Source organism: Gracilinanus agilis, chromosome 4 (genome assembly GCF_016433145.1).
Source record: "Gracilinanus agilis isolate LMUSP501 chromosome 4, AgileGrace, whole genome shotgun sequence".
NCBI classification, from domain to species: domain Eukaryota; kingdom Metazoa; phylum Chordata; class Mammalia; order Didelphimorphia; family Didelphidae; genus Gracilinanus; species Gracilinanus agilis.
In genome coordinates, this window is record NC_058133.1 from 242420163 (window position 1) to 242447846 (window position 27684).

The window sequence follows — 27684 nt, forward strand, 5'->3', positions numbered from 1 at the left end:
TGATCACCTTAGGAATTAAGTCTAATAGTGGATCAAAAGGTACACAAAGTTTTATAATTCTTTGGGCACAATTTGATTGCTCTCCAAACTGGCTGATCAGTTATATTTCCACACCCCCTCCAACATTTGCCATTTTGTCTTTAGCCAATCTGATAGGTGTGAGATGATATTGTTTTGATTTGCATTTTTCTAATCAATAATAATTTGGAGCATTTTCATCTACTTTTGATTTCTTCATACAAAAACTGTCTGATCTTATCTTTTGACCATTGACCTTGTCAACTGGGAAATGGTGTCTATTCTTTTAAGATTCATAAAATTCTATATATATTTTAGATATGATTACCTCTATATAGAAGTTGTCTATAAAGTTTTCCCCCCTGCCTTTCTGCTTTTCTTCTAATCTTGGCTACATTCATTTTATTTGTACAAAAACTTTAATGAATTCAAAATTATCTATTTTACATCTTACAATGTTTTCTAGCTCTTGCTTATTTACAAATTTTTCTCCAAATCATATATCTGATGCATTCTTTGTTCTTCTAATTTGCTTATCATATCTCCCTTTATAACTAGGTCATGAATCTATTTTGATCTTATCTTGGTAAATAGTGTAAGATATTGGTTTCTAGTTTCTGCAAGATTTATTTACAGTTTTCTTAACATTTTTTTTTTACAAAATAGTGAATTCTCATCCCCAAAGCTTAGATCTTCATTTTTCTTAATTCCAGTGCCTTCCCTCAGTTAATTATCTCTTGATTTTTCCTATTTACATGTTGTTTAAGGTCTTTGAGGGCAGAGACTGTCTTGTGCCTCTTTTTGTATACCAAGTGCTTAGCATATAGTAGGCTCTTAATAAATGCTGATTGATTGCTTGAATATTGATTGATGTAGAGGCACAATCAACAGAGAATAATCAAGATAAAATCTACAGGATTTGATCAAGGCAACTGATCAGATAAGAGCAGGAAGGATAACAGAAATGAATCTAGATATGATTCTAAGTGAAATTGCAGGTATTCAGCATAGAGAAGCTTGGGGAAAAGATGGGTTTGAGAAACTGAGTTCTGTTTGGGGCATATTAATAGAAGTGTATAGCTGGTAGGCAGAACACAGTCTTAAAAGTGGAAGGAGAGAGTAGCCAAGACAGGGTCACAATGGTCAACAGTGTCAAAAGCAATAAAGGGAAGGCCACAGAACATAGGAATTCAGAGATGGCTGGTAAACTTAAGAATATTTATAGTTAGAACCTGTACAGAGCTTTAAGGTTTGCAAAGAACTTTGAATATATCTGCTTTTATCCACCACCAGTCCTGGAAGGTAGGTAGCATTCTTATGGCCATTTTAAAGAAGAAACAGGCAGAAAAAGTTTCTGACTTGCCCAAAGTTACACAACTACTGTCTGACAGCTGATTTGAATTCAAGTACTCCCTACTCTAATGCCTAAGTGGTGAAGCTAGAAGGCAAAACAGACCTCTAGGAGTACTTATGAAGAGTGTGAGCAATTCTCTACTGCTGATGGTTGGAGCCTTCAATAATATGTTTATCCTCCTAAGATTATCAGTAAGAGAAGTAGAGGCGGCTACAGTTATAATAAACTGGATACTGGATACTGTTGTCAAAATGGCTCTGGAGCTCAGGAAACGTACCAACTAGGAGAAAATATTCCTACCATTAGAGTTTAGGAAAGAAGATGCCAAGGAAATTCTAAGGTAGCCTCTGGTCCATGAGATGCCCAAGGCGTTTAGCACACCTTTTTGGTTTAAAATCTTCAGTGATTTAAAGATCTTAGAAATCAGCAGCTCAAATACTTTAGGAAAATAGACCGGCTGGGCTTGCTTCGCGCACGGGAGAGAGTCCTGGCCGGATCCTTCCATGAGGCATTCCCCAAATCCAGTAGGGTTTTCTGACGCTCTCTAGAATGCTTCCAAAAGCCAAGGCGCGGAGAGAATGAGACCGGAGGGAAAATGGGTAAAGTAAGAAAAGGGGAGAGTAAGAAGGAAAAGGAGGAGTAGGGGCAGAGAAGAGGAGAGAGGAAGGAAGAAGAGGGAAGAGGGGAAGGCATTTCACCAGCACAATCCTCCCCGTACGAGCCATCCTCCAATCCCCCTTAGCGGCACTCACCACAACCCTTCAAGATGCACTCCAGAAAAGGAGTGGGTGCTCAAAGCCTCTCTCTACGATCCTGCGGTGCTTGGCTGCGCATACGCAATTTAAGCAGTCTGTCCCACTTCTGGGCCTTTCCCAGGAATCTCTAGGCAAGAATCTCTAATCTCTTTGTTCTCCTACCTTAAAGCACCGCCCACCAATATCGCTATGCCACGGTTGAGGGAGAAGGATGTAGTAGTCTCTTTGCTAGGGTGACTAAACTCCAGAAAGATGAAATCGAAGATGCAATTGTGGTTTTTTAATTCACCTTTAATGTTCTAGGCTCTACAGACCCAAATCCTTTGCCTTTCTCACCACCTCTATCCTCCCTCGTTTTAACTCTAATTAACATCTTGCATAACTCACAACTCTATGAGGTTGGGAATGTCATTTTACAGATTTTATCAAAATCTGAACTCAAGAACATCAGTGCCTGGTGGAGAATTACTAGTATCAACAAAGAGAAGGCATATATGTGGAAAGGAGTGTAGGTATACTATAGAAACTTATTGAATCAGAACTCACTGTAAATTATAATGATAATGATGATAAATAGTCTACTTCTTGTTATCATTATTTCTTTTTTTATTGTATACCTAATCTATTTAATTGATGAACCTACTCTCACATAATCCTTCTAGTCCCCACTATTATCTGCCCTTCCTAGCTAAAATCCTTAAAAAGGTTGTCTACAATAAAACCTCCACTTTTCCCCCCATCTCTCTCTTTCTTTAAAAAAACATGTCTTAAACCTAGGCAATGGGGGTTAAGTGACTTGTGCAGGGTCACACAGCTAGGAAGGGTCAGAAACCAGATTTGAAGATATTGAGACTTGAATTCTCTCCCTCCCTGCCATGCTCCTAACCATGCTGAGATGGTAAACAATTTTAATATAGATTTTAACATTTGTAATCATGTAAAAAGTTTTCCCATATTAATCATTTTGTGGAAGAAAACAAATAAAAATTTAAGAAAGAAAGTGAAAAAAAAAGTTTTCTTTGATCTGGATTCAGGCTCAATTCTTTTTCTCTTGAAGCAGATGGCATTTTTTTATTATGAGTCCTTTGGACTAGTTTTGGATCATTATATTGGTGAGAATAGCTGTTAGTCACAGTTGTTCATTGTACAGTATTCCTGTCAACGTGTTCAATGATCTCTTGGTTCTGCTTATTTCACTCTACTTCAGTTCCTGTAAGACTTTCCAGTATTTTCACAGCTTCTCCTGCTTGTTATTTCTTATAGCACAAAAGTATTCCATTGCAATCATAACTTAGTCATTCCCCCATCTTCTCACTTTCCAATTCTTTGTGACTCCCCCAAAAGAGCTGCTTTAAATATTTTTGTACATAAACAAACCTTTTTTTTTTTGTTTTTCATCTCTTTGGAATAAAAAGGGTATGTATTGTTATAGCCTTTTGGGCATAGGTCCAAATTGCTCTCCAAAATGGTTGAATCACTTCACAACTTCCCCAATAGTAACTTGACTTTTCCATATTCCATCTAAATTTTGTCATTTTCTCTTTCTGTGGCTCTGATAGGTATGGGTTGACACCTCAGAGTTATAATTTGCATTTCTCTAATTAATAGTGATTTAGAGCATTTTTTGTATGACTATAAAGAACTTTAATTACTTTGAGAACTGCCTGTTCAAATCCTTTGATCTTTTATCAATTGGGGAATGACTTGTACTTATATATTTAACTCATTTCTCTATTTATTGGAGAAATGAGGCCTTTATCAGAGAGACTTGTAAAAAATTTGCATCATTATGATTACTATGTATTACTTTCCATCCTACTTAGTTTCCAACTCTGTTTAGGTTCTGGTCTCTACTTCCCCCAATTTGTACTTTTTCTATCAACATCCCCTCTTCCCTTATCCTTTTTCCTCCTACTTTCCTGTAGTATAAGATTTTGATTGTGTTGTTCTTCCCTCATTGAGCCAATTTGATGAGATTTACATGCTCTCCTCCATACTTCCCCCACCTTTCCTTCCACTGTAAAAAACTCTTTCATACTTCTTTTATGTGCAATAATTTAGGACATTTTATATTTCTCTTCCTCCTCCCAGTACATTCCTCTTTCTCTTGTCATGTAAGGTTTAAATTAATTTCCAACACTCCAAGAATTATTTATAAAGTTTATTAATAATCACTTGAAGTAGAAGGAACAAAAAAGAAATAGAAGTAAAAAAAAACCCAATTACCTAACAAAATTAAGAACATGTAGCTAAGTTCTCCTTGCCTGCTCAAAAATCTCATGTTCAGCAGCCTTCGATCCAGGAGAAGAGAGCGAGAGGTGGGGCTACACCAAATTTATATCCTCCCTAACATAAGAAGGAAAGTTGAGTACTGGAAATTGTAGTTCTGGGGTACAGAAATTAATTACACAATCCTCCCTGTGATTCCCACGGGAAACAAGCATGTAGAAATCTCCCAGATTTACATGCCTAGTTTGCCCATGGAATCAGTACACATAACCAACTTTTATCTCTAAAGATCTTTAACTAGAGGTACATACAATATTGCACTTTCTAAGGGGAAATTATAATAATTTGGGGATAAAAGGGAAATAAAAAAGAAAGAGAACAAAACCAATGATTGCTAGGTGCATTGACAAAAAGCCAATTAAGGGGCAGTCCCCTTTGGCATAAGAGTATACATTCAAAATAAATGCATTCAAACCCCTCACACACACACAGTTCAATTTCACTACATCCCAAAGTTCATTCTGGATTTTTTGGTGCAGTGTGTGGTTTCTGCAGGCATCTCCATGGTGCTTTCTCTAAACAGTTCACTTTCAGGATTCAGGGAGTATAGAATTTAAACTAATGTGCAATATTTCAAGTATTATTCTTTTAAACTTTATTATTTGACAAAACAGAAGCACGTGACTTAGTTTTTCTACCTGCTCAAAATTCACTGCTCCGCCAAAGCTGCCAACAGGAAGGAAAAAGAGAAAAAGAACACTAGACACAGAACTCCACCCAATTTATATCCTGTCTACCTCAGCATGTAACTGACAGGAAGTGAATGGGGCTCTGGGAATTATAGTTTTGCTGGGGATCTCAGCTTCACTGGGGATCATAGTTTTTAGGGTAACAGATTCCAATTTCACAATCCTCCCTGAGATGCTTTGGAAGACTAGTCTCCCCAGTGGATCTTGTAAACATAACCAACTTATATATTAAAATAATTTGTGGATAAAAGGAAAGAGGACAAAATCAATGATTGCTAGGCGCATTGACAAGAATCCAATTAGGGGGCAGTCCCCTTTGGCATAAGAGTATACATACAAAATAAATGTGTTATAACCCCCCACAGTTCAACTAATTATACTTTATGGTTCATTCTGGGTCTTCTGATGCTGTGAAGGTTTCTTCAGGCATCGTCATGGTGTCTTCTTCAAACAATTTATTTTCTAGATTCAAAGGGTTATCAAGTTCCTTTTCCTGAAATGTTTCTTTTTTAAAAGATTTTTTAGCTTTATGACAATTATACAGTCCCTATGACAATTATGCAATCCCTCCTGAGGAGGGTGTTGCAATCCCTATGATAATTATATAATCCCCACTATAGAAGATATTGATCTATTGGGTGGATCTTGGGTCCACTCAGGTAGCCACTGAAGCTCATGGATTTTAATCTTGGCTGAAATGCTCCCTCTTGGGGGCCATTTAGGGGTACCATATCCCTTAGGAAAACTTTATAAGACTATAACCCATCACAGGGTAACCAACTCCTTAGGTTTGCTCCCTCCTTTGGCATGAGACTGTAACAGCTCTAAAAGGCATATCTTTCATATGTTTCATCCATTTTAACGTGGAGGCGAGGAATAGTGCTATAGCACTTCTCTTCAGCTACTAAATGGACCCTTACCTCGTTACAAACATGTTACAAACAACTCAAAGGTATTTTTATAATGGTATCTTCTCCAGTTCAGTCATATAGAAAGGTACAAATAAAGAGTATATATACAGTACATATAGCTAATTGTCAAAACATAATAACTCAAAATGACATAGTGTAACAGAACTTAAACAAAATAAAATCTTAAAACAATCAGCAAATACAATATATATGACAGGATACAGGCACTGAATTCGAGTCCTTTTTTTCCAATTCTGATATAGAGATTTCCATAAAACAATGGGGTCTAAAAAAAGCTTAAAAATCCACCTCTAGAATCTTTAAGGTTTCTCTCCTCCCCAGGATCATTATCCATTTAGGTTCCTTTGGTCACACCTCTGGGATCTCCCATAGTGAATTCCGAGCTGAACATAGTGTGGAGGAATCCCATATTGGATGTATTGTAGAGACTGGGCAGGCCAGAATGGCAAGGGGGTGTAGGGAGACGAATCTCTCCTCTGAATTACAAGGATCAGTGCACATAGGAATAGTAGGAAGAAAAGACATCCTAAAACTGGGAGCTGTTTTAAATAGGCAATGTACTGCTCTTTCATAGAGTGAGCCATGCTTGCAATTCTACTTCCTGTTTGTAAAATTGGAATTTGGGAAATGCCATTTAAAAGTATATATATATATTTATTTTCTATGGACACGTGGGGACCTTAAAAACTACATTTCCCGTGGTCCAACGAGTTTCCTGTTTTGGATTACGTATTCAAGGTGAGGGACTGTTTTAAATACGGGGAAGTGACTTTGAACTTCCTCTTTAGCTACCTGAGCTTGCAGAGGTAACAATAATGGCTGGGGCAGCAGTTTTGAATCTTTACAAGCGTGTGGTCTAATGACTTTATCCCTATCAGCATGGCCTTAATTAAAATACTAATTTCTATATTTATATCAGTCTTTATCATTTTTAATTGTAACATGTTTGGAAGAGTAATCTTCCTTCCTCTTCCCCTTAGGAGTAAAGCACAAGGGAGCAGCTTGTTTCCCCTGCCACATGGACAGAAAGTTAAGAGGGATTGCCTAAGGGAAACACACCCCAGCTTCCAAGACAAGCAGCAAGCAAGTACTCAGCTGTTGGCAATGTAAGGGAAGGATTTATACTTTCCAAGCCTCCAGAGAGTGGCTCCAATCAGCAGCAGCAGCAACAGCAGGAGCTTTGGCAGAATCAATAGCTCTGCAAGGATCACTCAGGCAGCGAGGCAGGATCAGAAGGAGCAGGCAGCTGGGACCACCCAAGAAGTTAGCAGCAGGAGGCAAGATCACCAGGAATAGGCAGCTCCAAAGAGAGTTCAGAGTTCTCTTGGAGTTCTTTTCAAACTAATTTACCCAGAGAGAATTAAGGGTTTCCGAACCCCACTTCCAGTCACCATAAATGTAAGAGTTAAATTAATGTACAATACTTCAAGTACTATTTTTTAATAAAGTTTATTATTTGACAAAATAGAACCACGTGTTAAGTTTTTCTACCTGCTCAAAATGCCCATTCCACCAACAGGAAGGAAAAGGGCTAGACACAGAACTCCACCCAATTTATGTCCTGTCTACATTAGCATGTAACAACAGGAAGTGAGTGGGGTTCTGGGAATTGTAGTTTTGCTGGGGATCATAGCTGTACCGGAGACTGTAGTTTTTAGGGTAACAGATTCCAATTACATCATCATCCATAGAAGAATTTAAAAAGGCCTTTTCAGTCACCTCCCTTTTTGCCTTATTCACTCTTGGAGGATCTTGGTGATTCATTCAAGATGTCCAATAAGAGAATATGGTGCAGAGGCAGGTAGAGGGCTTAATGGATTGAGAGCCAGGTCTAGAGAAAGGTCCTGGGTACAAATTTTGATTCAGATACTTCCTGGTTGTGTGATCCTGGGAAAGTCACTTAATTCTCATTGCCCAGCTCTTACTACTCTTCTGCCTTGGAACCAATACAGAGCATTGAGTCTAAAATGAAAGGCTGGGGGCAGCTGAGTGGCTCAGTGGATTGAGAGCCAGGTCTAGAGAAGGAGGTCCTAAGTTCAAATCTGGCCTCAGACACTTCCTGGCTGTGTGACCCTGGGCAAGTCACTTGACCCCCATTGCCTAGCCCTTACCACTCTTCTGCCTTGGAGTCAATATTTTTTAAAAATATATTTATTTAAAAAAATAATAAAATAAAAATAAAATAAAATGGAAGGTAAAGGTTTTTGAGAGAGAGAGACAGAGACAGAAACACACACGGAGAGAGAATATAGGGACATAGTATATGGAAAAAGCCTCTTCAATATTGTAAATTCAAGGAGTTCAGAGGATACCTCAGCATCCTGCTATTTCAGAATCTGAGTTCTAGTCAGTGTGATATTGGTATATCACAATAGCTGAGTCATCAGAGATACTGGTTTTGGATGTCAATTTGTTAAGATAAATACTATATAAAGGACTCCATTCTCCTCTAGACAAGGAGAAATAGGCTCTTATCATGTTGGGTGAAAATGTAGTTTGTTCTTGTCATATCTTTGAATATATTTTGTAAAAACTACCTAGCATTAAATGATGAAATGGAATTGGGATACTAGCTAAAGATATCTAGTATGTCTAGTATATATCTATATCTAGATAAAGATATCTAGTATGTCAACGTTGAAAAACAAAGAACTACCAAATAGTTAGAAAGAACAAATCTTTAATCAGGACAGGGGAAACAATGCTCTAATAGCCTCCATACAAAGTTATGCATAAAATGGCACACAGAAACAAGCTCTGAAACTCTGGGAACACTGTCTCAGGGAAAATTCACCTAAAAAGGAATTTTTCAATGAACTGAAGAACTTGGGAGTCTGTATACAATACACTCTGGGGAATGAAGGAAAGAAAACACACAGACTTCTTTACAGGGAGGCTTCAGAAAGAGGCGGTAGCCAGAGGTGGAGGTCCCAGGGAGTGGCCTAAGAAGATTGAGTATTTTTATCACTCCTTTTCAGGGTGTTTAATGGATACTTAATGGTCCTTTGTTCAGTGGGACTTCCCCAAAGGCAAGTTCCCAAGAGACAAAGGAAAATTCTGGGGTTCCACAAAACAAGGTCATTAGGGGGAAACCTGTTCAAGGACAATAGAAGGCCTTCAATCTAACTAGCTCTGGGATGGTAAGGGCGTACTTCCTACTGTTAACTTAGAAAAAACACAGAACTATTAAATAGTCATAAAACCACTCTTTAATCAAGGGAAAGGGGGATGAGGGCTACTTGGCCTCTTATGCAGAGCTGCGCCTTGTGCAGAGTCTAAATGAACACTGCTTGGCTCTGCTCCCTGATCCCCCTGGGAGTGCCACCGCGCTAGATGACGACTCCCCCAAACAAAGGAAATTGGGGAACTTATATACCTTTTGGGAAGATCCAGGGGCTGGGGAAGATGATTGATATTATACTGGTAAGGATACAATCAAGCTAGAGAAAGGGATCATAGCTAGAGGCTAGGTGTAGGGGAAGGGACTGCTTACTCAATGGATACAAAAGGATAGTTCCTGCCCAGGTTTGTCTTCCTGGGACAGGGTCTCTGATACAATGGGCAAGACTACCTAGGACAAAAGGGTATTTAGCATTTACCCTGGGGTTTATTATTCAGTCTGCAACTGCTAGACCGAGATTCCCTTCAGGGAACTGGGAACAAGCACAAGCTTTTGGAGTCTCCAACCTACAAACTATTTCTAAACTTGGGGTTCATCATACCTCACTAAACCACAAGTTTGGGGACTCTAGATTCCATGTCGACACTACATTTAGTTACATAAACAATTCACTGATCTATTCTTTCTTCCTTCTTTGGGGGAAAAGCATAAAATTTCCCCTAAGAATTTCTTTATCTGAAACAAATTGATATGTTGACTCACTGTTGTAATTTGTGTGTGTGTGTGGGATATTATCTATTATTTCTATAACTTGTTCTTTGATCCACAAATTCTTTAAGATTGCTATTGCGTATCATAAATTGATTTTGAATATTTTCTTCAATGCCCTTTTATTTAGTTTTATTTCATTTTGGTCGGTGAAAGATGGGCATAGTATTTCTGCTTTTCTCAAAGTGTGAAGTTTTTTTGCATCATCATATATGGTTAGTTTTTGTAAAAAACTATGCATGCGGTTTATTCCCTGTCGACTCCAAAGCACTAAATATTATTTTTAAAAAGTAGGGTGTACTAAATAAAAATTCACAGTCTTCGCGTTTATTAATTTTTGGCAAAGTCATAAAATAAAAATAAAAAAATTTAAAGGAAATACGTAAACTGTGTCTGTAGTAACAGGCAAATTAGAGATTCAGCGGGAGGAGTTTTTCAGGAAGTAGATGGTCCCAAAAAGCTCTGGGGAGAGCCAGCTTCTAGCAGTATCCTCGCTCCTCCCCCAATGACATGCGCAATAACAAGTGAGCAGAGCCTTCCCTAAGGGTTCAGGTTTGTGGCTGGGCCCCCGAGAGAAAGGTAAGTGTAGGATGCTTGCAGGGTATGGTAGAGGGCAGCATGTGATGCAGGTTAAGGTGAAGAAGAAATTTGCGAATGCCTGAGTAGGAGAGGATATCCCGAGTTCTAGAGAAGAAGGTCACTATTGGTCTGCCAAACGGAAGTAGCTTGAACCCCAAATTTTGGGAAAGCTTACCGCTGAGGCCCCGCCTTCCTAGGAGACTTTCTGAAGCAGCTGGCGATTCGTGCGCAGCTCCTTTACCATTAATAGAAGTCTTGGTTCCGTGTCTGATATCTATCCTGGCATTCTGTCTCCAGGTATTTAATGACTCCGGCTCTGGTTTCCGGCTTCTTTCTGTCGGCCCCTGCGAGAATCTGTAGCTGGAGGCTTGTTTCATTGCGGGAGCAGAGTAACCAGGGACGGGGATAAGGGTTGGAGGTGGGAAGGACTAGTCTTCGTTTTCCCAGTGAAGGGGGACGGTCCAGGACGCTGGTGGGGTTGGGCATTAGCGGGTAAGCTTCCACCAGGAAACTTTACTGGGTCCGTATAGCTACACCAAACGTGACCACTGGAAGGCACCCTTAGGATTCTTCAGTACAACCCTCATGTTTTACAGAGGAAACTTCTAGGGATAAAATGATTTGAGATAGGTCACACAGCTGGTAAGTGGCTACTAGGTCGGGAAGGTAGGTCTCCTAAGCCAGTACCTGTGCGCTTTCCATGAAACTATGCCAGTGCTTATTCAGTGCTTTGGTTTTTGAGTTCCCTGAGGTCCGGTTGTGTAACTGAAAATGTCAGAGCTACTTAGGATGTATCTAGGCTGCCAGTAATGCTTAGCACAGTGCTTAGTGAATGTGGAATTAACCCTTGCTGTGAAAGGCGATTTTAAACCCTTGGCTGAAGAAATGCTAACTTTGAATGGGAAGATTATTTTTCTCATCATCCAGATCCCAATTCTACTTAAACAAGATATGGTCAAGTATCTCAGTTTTAGAGAGCAGGAAAATCACTTTTATATGATTCCCAGATTCCTGAGTCTCATCTTTCTGGGGCACTCTCTCCCTATGTTAGGTTTGGAAATGCAAAGAAGCACTGATATGGAAGGGAAGGTGGTGTATGAATGTAATGGAATACTACTGTGCCATAAAAAATGATGAGATGGTTTCAGAGAAACCTTGGAAGAGTTGTATGAAATGATTGAGTGTTAAGGGAGCAGAACCAGGAGAACAACATATACTGTAAAAAACAATTTTGAAATCCTTAAGAACTCTGATCAATTCAGTGATCAACCATGATTTACAAAGAAAAATGTTATTCAGTATCCTGACGGAGAAATTATAGACTCAGGATTCAGAATGAGACATACATTTTTAGACATGGCTAATATGGGAATTTATTTTAATTTGACTATAATTTTCTATTACGAGGCTTTTGGTTTTGTTTTTAGTGGGTAGGGAAAGTGGAAAGAGAAAAAATAAAATGAAAAGAAAAAATTGGTATTGAAAAACTATAATTACAGAATGAAATAAAATCAGTACATAGAGGGGGCAGCTGGGTGGCTAAGTGGATTGAGAGTCAGGCCTAGAGATGGGAGGTCCTAGGTTCAAATTTGGCCTCAGATACTTCCTAGCTGTGTGACCCTGGGCAAGTCACTTAACCCCCATTGCCCCCCTAGCCCTTACTGCTCTTCTGCCTTAGAACTAATGCACAGTATGGATTCTAAGATGGAAGGTAAGGTTTAAAAAAAAAAATCAGTACATAGCCTCTGGAAAGGGCATGTAAGTAGATTCTTCAATTCCATTTACCATTTCTGTGATTTCTCAAACCAAAACATCCTTCCTTAGCCACCATTTCCTTATCTATTCAGTCTCTGACTTTAGCATGTAAATTCATTGAGGAGAGGAAGTGTCTTCCTTTTGTATTTGTACATCTAGTGCTTAGCATAGTACTTGGGCAAATAGTGACGATTAGCAGAGTCAACAGCTGCTTCTACTTGTTTCTTCTTCATTTGACACTTACTGTATGCTCTTTCACATGATAACAGAGATTCACATTCCTTGGGGAAGAAGCAGGCACGTCTTCCACAAAGGAAATGAACTTTTTTCATCTCCCTCCTGACACAGGTCAAGATTCCCCTCTGCTTCTTCAGATCCTTTAAAAATATTTTACTGATGCCTTTTGTTTTTTATATCATAGTCATTTCCCCAATGCTTTCTTATAACAAAGAAAAAACAAATGTAAAACAGACCATGAATAAAAATTCCATTCCATTATCTTCTTTGACTGGGATAGGTAAGTGTATTCTATCACCTGTCCTCTGGTTTCAAGGTTTGTTATTGCATTTAATCTGAGTTGAGCTGTCATTTTCATTTACCTTATTGTAGTCATTGTTCTCCTAAATTTTTCACTTTCCATCGGTTCATCTACCTTTCCATTTCTCTTAATTCTTTATTTTTTTATCATGCAATATTTCTTTATATTCACATATTATAATTTATCCAGCTATTCACTAGTCAGTGAACTCTTTCCCCAATTTTTGCAATCACAAAAAAATATTACTCTGAACATATTGTTGTTTATGAGACTTTTTTTTTTTTACCTCCATTGGGTATATGCCTAATAGTAAGTATTGTGGGCTTCTGCCCAGGACATTTCACTTTGTCCAGGCTTATTGTGTATCTCTGGTTCAAGTTTGAAATGAAATGGGACATTTGTGGTCCATAGATTGACAGTTAACAATAACAAGTAATGTTAAGGAAAGACTTTCAGATCAGGAAAGGGATGTTCATCAAATATATATTCTTTTTTAAATATATTTTTATTTATTTCATTAAATAATATCTAATTTTTAAATATTACACAACCAATTACTGAGTTGCTACCCCAAACATACCCATCCACATGGTTACTTCACAACAGATAACCAAGGGTATTCATAAGATGCATGAAAACAAACTCAAGTTGATGTGTCTTCTATTAGGGTCTCCTGGGGCTCTGGGGACAGTGTTTCTGGGAGGATCAAACCTCTAGAACAGTGGTTCCCAAACGTTTTTGGCCTTCTGCCCCCTTTCCAGAAAAAATATTACTTAGCACCCCTGGAAATTAATTTTTAAAAAATTTTAATAACAATTAAAAGGAAAGATAAATGCTCCTGTGGCCATCACAAACCCTCCCCTCCCCCCGGGGTCGCTGCAGCACCCACCGGGGGAGGTGGCACCCACTTTGGGAATCACTGCTCTAGAAGATTCTCCAAAAACTCGAGGATCATATATATGTATTGTTGTACCCAAATTTTAATACCTAGCCCAGGTTCATGGCCAGAGGAAGAATCACACTGACAATGCAATATGCAAGAAGATGTTCATTCTTTACTAGCAATAATAGCTAGGGTGGCTAGGTAGAGAGGCATGCCTGAACGACCCCTTGGAATTCTCAGCCAAGAGTGTATATAGAAATGTTTGGGGAAGGGGGTTGGTACATACATAATTATCAAGGTAGTGTCAGGGACAGGTGGTCAGGAAGCATCTGGGGAGGGAGGTTTCAGGGTCAGGGGTCAGGAAGCATTTGGCAAACATACATTAAGTAGGCAAATATTGTTAAGCAGGCAAATATAGACAAACATTCCTCAAGAAGGTTAATATCCATCAGATAAGATAGCTTCAGTTTCAGGTTTATGATAGGGGGAGATAAGGAAGACTGTACTGGGAAACCTTGGGGGCTGGTGGTAGCTTGTCCAGGCCAGAAATAGTTCAGTAGACTGCCAGACTGATTTTTAAATCCAACAGTATATATATATATGGAACTCAGGACATCAAACCTACACTGAGAGGTGGTAAGCAGGCATCTGGAAGCAGTCTGCTACAATTGATTCTAAAACACCAGGTGTTGGTCTTCTTGGGAACTGATCTCTGATATAATGGGAGAAACTTCTAAGACTAAAAGGGTACTTAACATTTGATTAGGTCTTCCAACTCCACCTAAGTTGGGATCATCAATACTTTAAGGTCTATGGTTCAGTCTGAGATGGATGGGTCTGGGACTTCCCTTGAGTGAGGTTTCTTGGGACAGGGTCAAATTTGGGGCTTCCAAAAAACCCAGTTGACAAATGCTCCTCTTTATTCATCTGTGTATGATACAGTGTCTGTGTATGTTATATTTTTCTTTATCTTGTTCTTCCTTCCTCAGCAGATCCTTGAACCAAAGGAGTATTCCTCAATTTTGCAATTTCTAAGTTGAATCAGAGTTTAGACATGGCCAAGATTTTTCTTTTTAGGCAGAAACCTTTTTATAGTATTTTAGATAGAGGGTTAGGTTCTCATGGGAATCTCTTGAGCTGTACATCCACCACAATTTAACTTCTAATCCTTTGTAACCTTTGAAATGCTGATTGAACATTCTCTCAGGTGAATTGAGAATCAATAACAAAGAAAAAGGAAAGGTGCTTATTTGGCCACATTTAAGAGAAGTTAATTAACTTAAAAAGTTAATATTTAATTAATGGTTGATATTAAATCAATGATCTAAAGACAAAATATATATTCCCCATCCACCCCCGTGAGAGTGTGCATGAATTTATAATGATTTATTAGCAAATATAAATTTAACATATATTCACTAAGTTCCCTATCCCCTTAACAAAAAAAAAAATCATATCTTTATGTCCATCAGATTCCAAAACCGGAAGACATGATTTTAAGTATAAATATAGGGGCAAGAGTTAAAAACTATATAAATAATATAATAGTGCTATGGTATAAATACTATAAATAGTATAAATAAACAAAATATATAAAACATACAAAATATGCAAAATATACAAAATAAAATATTTCATAAAATTGTATTTTACAACAAATATACTGTCAGATTTTTTATTTTTCAGTTTTTTAATTTTTAAATTTTTTTCAAAAAATGTAAATAAATTTAGTTAATACTGACAAAATATCTAAATTAAACTTGTAGGCACTGTCAATAAAATTTTTTAATTAGTTAATGTAGCTTATTTAAAGCAAAGCACTGAAAATGCTTAGATGGTTTATAATATAGACCCATAAACAAAAGGTTTGGTCGTAACCTATTAATTTTAATTAGACCTACACATGCAAGTTTCCTCTACACAGTGAGAATGCCCTTAAGACTGTAACTATAAGATAAAAGAAGCCAGTATCAGGCACACTAATAGTAGCCCATTACACCTTGCTCAACCACACCCCCACAGGATACAGCAGTGACTAACATTAAGCTATAAACGAAAGTTTGACTAAGTCTTAATTATTTAAGGTGGTTAATTTCATGCCAGCCACCACCTCATACACTTAACCTAAATTAACAAATCTCAGTGTAAAGCATGTTTAAGCTGTATATAATATAAAGTTAATACTTAGCTGAACTGTTACATGTAGAGAATACGCTCTAGTTAATATTAAAATAAACAATTAAAATTACTTTAATAATGCTGATTATATGACAACTAAGACACAAACTGGGATTAGATACCCCACTATGCTTAGTTATAAACTCAGATTGTTAAAACTAATAGCAAAACTATTCACCAGGGAACTACTAGCCATTGCTTAAAACTCAAAGGAGTTGGCGGTGCCCTAAACCCACCTAGAGGAGCCTGTTCTGTAATCGATAAACCCCGATAAAGCCTGATAAACCCAACTCTATCTTGCCAATACAGCCTATATTCCGCCATTGTCAGCCCACCTTAAAAAAGCCAAACAGTAAGCAAAATTATTTTTCCATAAAAATGTTAGGTCTAGGTGTAGCACATGAAAGGGAAAGAAATGGGCTACATTCTCTTATTTTAGAGAAACAACAAATCACATTATGAAACTAAAGAGCTTGAAGGAGGATTTAATAGTAAATTAAGAATAGAAAGCTTAATTGAATTAGGCAGTAGGGCCTGCACACAAGCCCAACACTGTCCTCAATATAATTCACCAAAATTACTAATAACTTTGTTAAATAAGAGAGGAGAAAAGTTGTGACGTGGAAAGTGCACTTGGAATATCAAAATGTAGCTTAACCTTTAAAGCATTTAGCTTACACCTAAAAGATTTCAGTTAATTCTAAGGCAATCAAAAAAGGGATTGGATGGGGGAAGGGTTTCCTCTTTTCACTTCAGTTGAGGATTAGTTAGTTCCTGCTAGTTGTCAGCTGGTAGCATTATGCAGGGGGACAGACTTCTCTCTCTTCCCTAAAGGTCTTAACTTTAATTTTTATTAGAAAGTTTCAGGGATTATTGATCTGAAATTATCACTATTACGTGAAGTGAGAAATTAGTGTGTTGTTTTCAAATAGTTAACAATATTAATAGCTCCAAAATGAACAAAACACTAGGAGTTAGTAAGCTGGTCTCTCAGAGACTGGCCCCTTGCAGAACAAGATTGCCCCACCCCATTCAGAATACAGTGGCCTCTTATTTACCTTTGGCCTGAGTGAGACAGAAGCCACTTATGTCTTCACTATCAGAAGCAACCAGTGTCTTTACTATACAAAATATTTTGGGCACTTGGGAATGTGTCTTTTGAGTTTGTACTTTTAAATTATTCAAAACTGTAGTCTAGTGATTTAGGAATAAGTTTTATGAACCAGGGGCTAGACTAATAGTCTTTTCCCTGTTCTACAGCTCCCTCTCCCAGCTTTCATAAGCAACCTTTGGCTGCTTTAATTTGTATTCTTAGTCCCTTCACCTTTTACTAGCCCAGCCTGTTCAGTTTGTATTCAAACAGGGTACCTACCTGAGAGACCAGGTGGCCAGAAGCTCTGGAAAACATAATAGTGGCTTGTCAAAGGTAGCAAAATCTCCCAATCAGCCCTGCATCCAAAATGTATCATAAACTATTCTGGGTTGGTATGCAGATTTAACCTGAGTCCAATCCTTGACCATTTGCTTAAAAGGTTAATTTGGAGGATACCCCGTTTTAGGAAGATTTGGATGTGACCAGGTGAATGTGTCTGGATGATGTCTTTTAACCTGAGGGTTGTATTTTTCTATAAATAAGGGGGTTTCCTATAAGCTGGAGCTTTTGGGGTGCCTCTTTCTCTTTTTCTCAATAGTCTTGCATTTGAATTGATGGCTTCCCAGTTCCTTGAATAGTGGCAAATAAAGGGCACATCTTGTTACTTCAAGACCCCCTTAAACTTCCACTTCACACACTATTAATCCTAATGCTAACTATATTTGTGAATAATTCACTACTGATTTTACTTCACACACAGTCATCAAATGGGTTCAACCCTGAGTTTGTCTAGAGACATACTGGACTATATTGGGCAATGTCTAGAGTCCCTGACTTTATGATTTATAGCTCTTTTAATAAAGTCATTTTTGGCTTGGAAAATTACCCCTAGTTTTTTATTTTACAGTTTTCTTTTACAGTTCAAACCCCATTTTCCATCTGACTCTGACTCCATTCTTAATTCCATCCCTTTCAACTTCCACCCCAATTATCCCACTTTATAGTTATATACCTTTTTTTCCCCCCACTGTGATCTCTGGAATGCTTACTTTCATCTTTAACTTTTTTCTTTCTCACCGCTTTCATTTTTTTTATATCCATTGAAACCTGGCTCCTCCCTGATGACACAGCTTTCCTAGCTGCCCTTTGGTGATCCTTCCCTATTGCCTACAAACATGTTGTGGGGGGTTCAAGGTGAATCCCCAGGGTTTGGGAAGAGTACCTTTTGCAAGGATACAATACTCCAAAACTTAGCTTAAAAATAAAAAGAGAAATTTATTAATTTAGAAGATAATGTTGAATCCGGACAGGAGGACAGCATAGGTGGAAGACTGCCTCATAGGTAGAAGAGCATAGATGGAAAGCTGTTCCTAGATGACATCAATTTTGGTGTCTTTATACTCTTTACAACAGTGAAGACATGACTCTGTGCCATGGTGAAGATGTGACTCTAGAGTGGTATGCACTGAGGCATGGGCAGGGGGGAGATTTGCCTGAAGATATAGTGGGTGACCCTCATAGTTTAGAGGACAGATGGATGTCTGATACACAACTTGATGACTGTCCATCTCAAATCTGAAGGATCCAAGGAGGATAATTATCTCAGGGTCTTATAGGAGTTATCAATTGTTTTAAGTTAGGAGTTGTGTTTCAAAGTTAATATCCAATATTCTAAGTATTCTATTTAAGAAGATTTATTATTAATAACTAACAAAAAAACTAGCTAACCCAGCCTGGTCATCAAAGAAGAGTGAGAGAGGGAGGAGTTACAGAGCTTATAAATGATACATGACCATGCAAGTGGTGGAGAGATGAAAAGGAATTCTGGGAAATACTGGAGGACTTCTGGGGGATGAAGTCCAGGGTACAGGAATTTCTGATTATAGAGTCACAGGGACAGAAGGAATTTCCCTGCTTATAGTTTGCCTGAAATACTTACGTAGTTTTGGGGGTACAATGCCCATGCCAAACATACCCACATCTTCCCCATCATTAAAACCCTCCTCATTTATTTATAAGTTTTTCTAGCTGAGTATCATAATGTATGCTTTGTGCCTAAATTCCTTGAGAAGGCTACTTCCCTTCCTCTCATTTATTTCTTAACTCAGTCTTCTGGTTTCTAACTTCATGATTAAACTGACACTGCTCTCTCCAAAGTTACCAATGATCTCTTAGTGTCCCCTTCTTTTCTTCTAGATTATTGTGCTTTATGTTCTAACCAGCTCTCATATCATCTTTGTATAAATGATTCTCAAATCCAGTTATACAAGCCTAACTCTTCTCCTGTCTTCCTCTTTTGTCTGGAGCTGTTTCTGAACTGGATGTCTTAAAATCCACATACATATTTAAAACTGAGCTCATTATCTTTCTTCCCACTCCCAAGTTCTCAACCCCTCTTCTTATCTTTTCTATTGCTATTGAGATTCTATATTCCTTCACTTTGTAATCTCATTAATTCCCATGGATTTAATTATACTAATGAATCTCAAATCCACCTATCTTGCCCTAACCTCTCTGCTGACCTCCAATCTCTCATCTTTAATTGACTTTCAGACATTTCAAACTGGATATCTAGTACATATCTAATTCATTATCTCCAAAACTGAACATATTATCCTTCCCCCTAACTGTCCTTCCTTCTTACCATCCCTATTACTGTCAAGGACAACTATTCTCCCAGTTTCCCAGATTCACAACCTAAGTATTGTCCTTAACTCTTCATTATCTTATTCCCTGTATCTAATCAATAGGCCTGTCAGTTTCACACTGGCAACATCTCTCAAACATGTGTCCTTCTCTCTTCTAACACTACCACCAGTCTGGTTCAGACCCTTATCACTTAACATCTGGTAAGGTGGATCTACTGGTAGGTATCCTTCAATCAACTAGCAAAGCAATTTTCCTAAAATGCAGGGCTCGTGATATCTAAATGTGGATTTTAAAATTAATATCCAATAACTAAATATTATATTTAATAAAATTTTATTAATAACTAAAGTAAGAGATTTAGCTATTCAGCCCATTTGCAAGAGCAAAAGAAAGAGGCAGAGCCTCAGAACTTATACAAACATGACCACCCAAATGTAAACAAAAGGAAAAGCATTCTAGGTAATACAGAAAGGAACTCTGGGCAATGCAGTCTTTAGGGGTTCAAGATTTTCCTACTATACATTCCCCCCCTGTGATCCTATTTGGGAGACCAGTCTCCCCAAAAGGATCATGAAAACATAATTGACTTAAAAATTGCAATAATTTGTACATAAAAGGAAAAGAGAACAAAACCAATGATTGCTACATTGACAAAAAGCCAATTTGGGGGCAGTCCCCTTTGGCAGAAAAGTATACATTCAAAACAAATGCCTTCAACCCCCCCCATAGTTCAATTTCACATACTAAAATTCACTATGGATCTTCTTGATGCAGTGTGTGGTCTCTGCAGGCATCTTCATGACACCTTCTCCATACAGGTTCATTGTCTGGATTCTGAGAAGTAGCAAATTTCTTATCCTAAAATTTCCTAAATTCAAATGAAAGTTCACAATAATAACAAAGGGCCCCCTGAGGAAAATAATAAAAAAAACAGGGATCACTCAGGAATACAGGGGAGAGTTATAAGGTATAAGAATCAATTGCAAAAGAAATCACAAACAAAAAAAGCAACATAAAAGATAAAAAATAACTTGTGGATGAAATAAAAATGTCAAAGTCTTATGTCTAAAAAAATCTAAGTAAAAGAAAAATAAAACGATAACAGGTCCTTGAATCAGGGCCCAATTAAAGTGATTTAAGTAATTATGCACTTACCCAATCAGTAGCCAGGACTACAGAAAGTTTGCCACACTTATAAAAGACAGAAAAAAGGGACTAGATTATGGGAACCAGGATGACATGCTTGGATAAAATGTGGTTCAAAGGAAGTCCTGCGTCTTAACATATGTTAAGTGCTGCAACCTCAAACCCCAAACAAGTTCAAGCCCTCTTGTCTTGGCTCAAAATTACATCAATCCCACTGGGATTGGTTGGTCTCTTTGATCTTGTGCTTGATTTGCACTATGCAGGTTGGCTTTGTGCAGCTTTAGAGCTGTGCAGTGGCTCTTTTTATATTTTCTTCTTCTGGAATCAGGTATAATCATTAAGCAAAGTCCCATAGTATTTAAATAATCAATGGCATTCTACAGTTTAAAGCTTTTTGGGGTATGCATTAATATTAGAACAAATGTACTTTAAATTTATATTACTGTAAAATAAAAAAGATTAATATTGTTTATATGTACTTCAAAGTACTCAGATACTATATTGCAAATACAAGGAAAAAACCATAAGAAAAAATGTTTTAAAAATCAAAAATATATAACTTAGAATCAGTGACACACTGTGTCAGCCAAGGGGAGATAGAATACAAAAATTCCTCATCAAAAAATGAGATTCATTTCCTTTTTAAAATTGGCCATGATCTACTGTGTGAGTACAGATGATTTTCACAAAATAACAGATATATAAAAACAAAACAGTAGTAGAGTAGATAATGCACATTCAAATAAAGTACCAAATTCCCAAAATTCACAATAGCCCAGTTATTGACAATAGCAAACAAACCCATTATTATATAGGATTCACATGAGTTTTATACATAGCCACTTGCTGTGTGATGCTTAAAAAAAATTTATGAACCGGTAGATATATGTCACAAGTTATACAGATGTAACAATTTTTTCAACCTTGGCAAAAACGCAAACCTCTGTATTGCTCAGGAAAATCTTTTTGGAGTCTAGAACATCACCAAGAACTTAGATCCTTCTGGAAGTAAATTAAACTAAAGAGTTAAAATATCATGCATGCAGGAGCTCTTTTTGGCTTCCTGCTTTATATATAAAGTTTTGGTAGGAACTTCTGTTTGGTTCTCTACCTTTTAATACAACATTCTTTATAATATGAAAACATATCATCCATTCAGAAGGTACTAGGTATCTAAAGTCATTTCTAAAAACTATAAAATTTCAGTTTAAATTCTTAAGTCATATTCTCCAAGGTTGTATAAGCAATATGTGACTTTGATAGTTAAGATGGCAAATCCAGGATACATAAGACTTATGGGCTTTTTACAACTTAAAAAAAAATTGTATTAGATGCAATGGTATGTTGTTCAGTAAAGCCATAGGAAAACTGTACAGATAAAGTATCATATAATGGAATAGATATTAATTCGACTAATACAGATAAACTTAAAAAAATTTAAACCTTAAAGAAATTAGCAAATACAATTATATAAGGAAATAACAAGCAATGCAGTCAAAACCCTTTTAACCAATTCCAATAGATTTGTTCACTATTAGGGAAGGGAGATAAAACTCAAATAGTTAGCAAACAATGAACTCCCATATATCTTTAAGATTCATTCCCCTCCTGTATTTATCATCCATTTGCATTTCATTTGTCAGAGCTCTGAATTTCATCATAGTGAGGGAGAATTCTGCACTGAGCATTTGAGACTTTCAAAACTTTGTCAAAATATTTGTTTGGCTCTAGTTTAAACAGAATAGCTTTCTGCATATTCTTGAAGGGAAGGAAGCAGGATGGTAAATAACCAATGAAGATTCAAACTGCAGAGATTCAAGCATGCTTTGCAATAGCATTTTGTCCTAGAAAAAAAAAAAGGTTGAATGGAGTTTGTTTGTAGTAAACAGCAAGATCTTGCTGGAGAACAATAGGGTATTTGCATATGAGACAACTGGCCAAAAGGTAGAGACAAAATCCCAAAAACTTCTACTTCATATCTACTGATTTAGTCTCTCTGCCCTCTTAAGAAAAACTGCATTCCTAGCTGTGTGACCTGGGACAAGTCACTTGATCCCCATTGCCCACCCTTACCTAGGGGCCTATACACAGAAGTTAAGGGTTTAAAAAAAAAGGTTTTAAAAAAAAGAAAAGAAAAACTGCAGAAGTCCCCTTCCTGCTGGGAGTGGGGGGAATTCCAGAGTTGTAAGTCTCTCTCAGGAGTCCCCAGCCAGATTAAGACTTCAGCTCTGCGCAGTAAGCAAGAAGAGGCCCGTTTATTTGGCTAGCCACAGCTAGGGTCAGTAAGCAGAAAGCCTTCCACAGTTACTGACCCCGTGGTTTCTTCAGGCAAGGGTTTATATAGGAATATTGGGAAGGGGGTCTGGAACAGACGTCATCAAGGAAAGGTATTAGGAAACATCTGGAAATCATCAAAAAGGGGTTCAGGGATAGGGAATCTGGTTGCCATCCATCAAGGGGGGGACACGGTCAGGGGGTCAGGAACCATTCATCAAGGGGGTACAGGGTCAGGGGTCAGGAAGCATCTGGCAACCATCCATCAAGGGGAGTCAGGGTCAGGGGTCAGGAAACATCTGGCAACCGTCCATCAAGGGGAGATAAGGAAGACAGTTATGTTTTGGGAACTATTTGGCCTGGAGTTTAATTTTAGGCCTGTCAGGGGGAAGGTAAGAAAGACATTTATGTGCTGGGAAACATTTGAGGCTGGGGGATTCAGGAGACTGAACAAGGTGGGGGCCAGGAAGCAGCTTACTGAACAGGCTAAAAATAGTTGATTTTTAAATCCAACAAACCTATAAAAAATAAACAGTGGAGAGTAGAACAAGAAAAAGAATCATGTGTGAAACTGAATTTCTACTACATACAGCTTACTTTTTAAAAATGTTGGAGGCAGCTAGGTGGCTCAGTGGATTGAGAACCAGGCCTACAGATGGGAGGTCTTGAGTTCAAATTTAACCTTAGATATAATATCCTAGCTCTGTGACCCCAGGCAAGCAAGTTACTTCATTGCCTAGCCTTTACTGTTCTGCCTTGGAACCAATACACAGCATTGATTCTAAGATGGAAGGTAAGGGTTTTTTTAGAAATCTACTAATAATACCTATTACTATGCTAAGTGATGAGGATATAAAAATAAGTAAAAGATAATCCTTGCCCTTAAGAAGCTTACATTTTAGTGGGAGAAACAACATATAAACAAAATACATATAAAGCAAACTATACAAGACAAGTAGGAAATAATTAACTGAGGGAAGGCAGTAGAATTAAAAAGGGTTGGGAAAGGATTCATGTAAAGTTTGGGATTTTAATTGGGGACTTTAAAGGAAGCCATTGAAATCTATAGTTGGAGTTGAAGAGGGAGAAAAATCTAGGCATGGGAGACAATGAGGAAGTATTTGGAGCCAAGAGATGAGTGTATTGTTTGAGAATAGCAAAGGAGGCCAGTGTTACTAGATTCTAGGAGTACATGATGCGGAGTAAGTTAAAAGAAGACTGGAAAGGTAGGAGGGGACTAGGTTATCTGGGACTTTTTAATGCCAAAGAGTATTTTATATTTTATTCTGAAAGCAATAGAGAGGCACTGGAGTATTTTGAATAGAGAGGTAATATGGTTAGACCTACACTTTAAAAATCACTTCATCATTGAATGGATGTATAGCAAAAAACTACTATAAATATTTTTGTGCTTGGTACTTTTCTTCTTTTTATATTTTTATTTTTATATTCTAGGATATAGACCTAATAGTGTTATTTCTGGGTCAAAGAGTATAAATAGTTTAGTGTCTTTTTTAAGGAGAGAAACCCTACAAATTTAATGAATGTGGGAAATCGTTCACTGTGAGCTCATCCCTAACTCGGCATCAGAGAATTCCTACTGGAGAGAAACCTTATAAATGTAATGAATGTGGGAAAGCTTTTTTAGTAATTCAAAATTATTTTTTGGAATGGTTAGATGCTTCTTAGCTCCACCAACAAGCAATGCTTCATGCATTCCTCTAGCAACTACCATTTTCCTTTTTTTTGGTCATTTTTGCTAACTCTGGAAATGCTATTTTTCTTAACATGTGTTAATTTAAATATTGGAAATTTTTATATACATGTATATAAAATAGATATAGATGTATATACCTATACATTTGCAATCTTTCCATTGGCCTAGTATTCTTTTCTCCTCAACACAAAATAGATGACATTTGCATTTTTTAAATTCTTTTTTTCAGATTTGGAATCCAAGAAAAGGAGGACAATTACAAAGTATTACTGAAGGAAGAGATTCACCAAATCAATAATGGAAAAACCCAGAGGGGACATTACCCAAGGTCCTATTTTTGGAGAAGATTGTGGAAATGAAGGCAAAATAGGGAGACTGGAGCAAAATCCTGCAGGCAAGATTCAAAAGAAAACCTTTTCTAAAAAGAAAGGTTTCAGGCAACTGATAGTAACCAAAAATATAATAATGCCCACAGAAGAAAGAGAAACTAAATGTAATGAACTTAGGAGAAATTTCACACTACAGTCAAAACTTATTACTCATCAGAGAGTTCATACAGGAGAGAAATCTAGTAGTTTTGACACATGTGGAACAACCTTCAAACAGCATTCAGAATTAGTTAAATGTCGAAAAATTTGTTCAGGGAAGAAAACATACAAGTGTAATGACTGTGAGAAAATCTTTAGTGACCGCTCAAACTTTATTCGTCATCAGAGGATTCATACTGGAGAGAAACCCTACAAATGTAAGGAATGTGGGAAAGCCTTCAGCCAGAGTTCATCCCTTATTGAACATCAAAGAACTCATACTGGAGAGAAACCCTACAAATGTAATGAATGTGGGAAATCATTCACTGTGAGCTCATCCCTAACTCAGCATCAGAGAATTCATACTGGAGAGAAACCTTATAAATGTAATGAATGTGGGAAAGCCTTCAGTGATTGCTCATCCTTTACTCAACATCAGAGAATTCATACTGGGGAGAAACCTTATAAGTGTAATGAATGTGGGAAAGCCTTTAGTGATTTTTCATCTCTCACTCAACATCAGAGAATTCATACAGGAGAGAAACCCTATAAGTGTAATGATTGTGGTAAAGCTTTTAGCCGTAGTACACACCTAACTCAACATCAAAGAACTCATACTGGAGAAAAACCCTATGAATGCAATGAATGTGGGAAAGCCTTCACTGCACATTCAACCTTTACTCAACATCAGAGAATTCATACTGGAGAGAAACCCTATGAATGCAGTGAATGTGGAAAGGCTTTTCCTGAAAGTTCCTCACTTACAAAACATCAGCGAGTTCATACTGGAGAGAAGCCATATGAATGCAATGAATGTGGGAAAGCCTTTAGCCAGAGCACGCATCTTATTCAGCATCATAGGATTCATACTGGAGAGAAGCCCTATAAATGTAACGAATGTGGAAAAGCCTTTGGTAATAGTTCAGTCCTTCTTCGACACCAACAACTTCATACCATAGAATAAATCCTGCTAATATTAAAACTTGGGGAAAGAAGTTTTTCATCATTTGCCCTAATTTTCCGTGGCATTTACTTCTAGCACCCATAGGAAGGCCTGGCATATTGCTTGGCTCTCAACCCCTTATTAAGTATATACAAAGCTTCCTAGCTAGGATAGGTGTATCAGAAATAATATTTCCATGTTATGATGTTATGTAATTTGGCCTACTTTCTCCTGCTCCTTTGACCTGTACATCTGATTCTTGACTGCCTGCCTACCCAAACTTTTAATCATACACTTTGCCCCTGATCTTTGTATTTTGGTTTTCATCTACCTGCTTATATGGGTTCTGATATTATTTTATTAGTTTCTGTGCATGTCTTAATTTTTACTGGTTTACCTGGATCCTCTCCCATTGATCTTCCCTGATTTCAGGTATCCATATATGCCCTGATATATACTTATCTGTCTGCTTTCTAATGTAGAGCTTTACACTGACTTTTAATGATAATATCCGGAGTCTTCACTATTTAATGGCAGGTTATCACCTATTTTGGAAGTCTGATGTCTCAGCAAGTCCCTTGACTGTTCTACTCTTGGCTTCCTATTGCTTCCTCTCTCTGTTATAATAATAGCAGTAATGCAATGTATAAGTGATTTATTACTTATTCAAGAATCATCCTTTCTTCCATTTGTCTCTTTTCTGTGGCCAAGTGAGAGCAACGTCTGTTGTGACATTTACAGTTATGAATTGTCTGTACTATTGAATTATACTCTTTAAGTCTCTTAACAGTGCTGAACTTAAAGAGAATCTCCAAATAGGATGTTTTTTTAAAGCAGTAAGAAAAAAATCAAGAGGCATTATTTAGCCTTTGTGTCAAGAGACATTTACTAATGATTAGAGCTGTACCAAGGTCTAATAGGCTCCCTAAAAAGATGGAGTTGCTTTCCTCTCATTTGACATCTTCCAGCAAAGGCCTACTCAACAACTTGTTGGATACATTGTAGGAAGGGATTCTTTTTCAGATAGGGGTTGGACTAGAAAATCGCTGAGGTCCCTTATAAGGCAGAAATTCTATGATCTTATTAATAGATGCCTCTTTGACACTTAAAAGAGTAGATGTCATAATTTTGAGTCTTCCCATTAAAGTGAGCTGATTTTCCACACTCTTGGTCTCTGCTTCTTTACAACAGAAAACTAAGTATATTGCTACATAATCCATCCTATGATTTCCTCTAGTCAGAAAATAAATTCTTTATCTGATCACCTAGCTATCCATTTATATTTTTTAAGGGGATCATTGACCCTTTCCATCTGGTATTTGCTATGCATGTTGCATCCACATACACACAATATGAAATTTATCTCTTTTTAAGCAGTTCTAACTCAAAAGCTTTAATTAGAAATATCTACTAAAAGACTTGAAAGTACAAGATAAATACCAAAATATATTTTACTAGAACATAAGATTTCGAGAT

The 27684-nt window shown here is 37.4% G+C and overlaps 1 protein-coding gene across 1 annotated transcript in view; it reads left to right on the forward strand.

Moving 5' to 3' along the window:
* The window catches only part of LOC123248011 (zinc finger protein 665-like), a 183998-nt gene extending 156600 nt beyond the window's left edge, over window positions 1-27398 (forward strand). Inside the window, exons 3-4 of the mRNA XM_044677154.1 lie at window positions 24541-24668; window positions 25264-27398. Of these exons, the coding sequence (XP_044533089.1) occupies window positions 24541-24668; window positions 25264-26229 (1094 nt within the window). The 3' untranslated portion in view covers window positions 26230-27398. The remainder of the gene's footprint in view (window positions 1-24540; window positions 24669-25263) is intronic.
* Window positions 27399-27684: the final 286 nt, after the last annotated feature.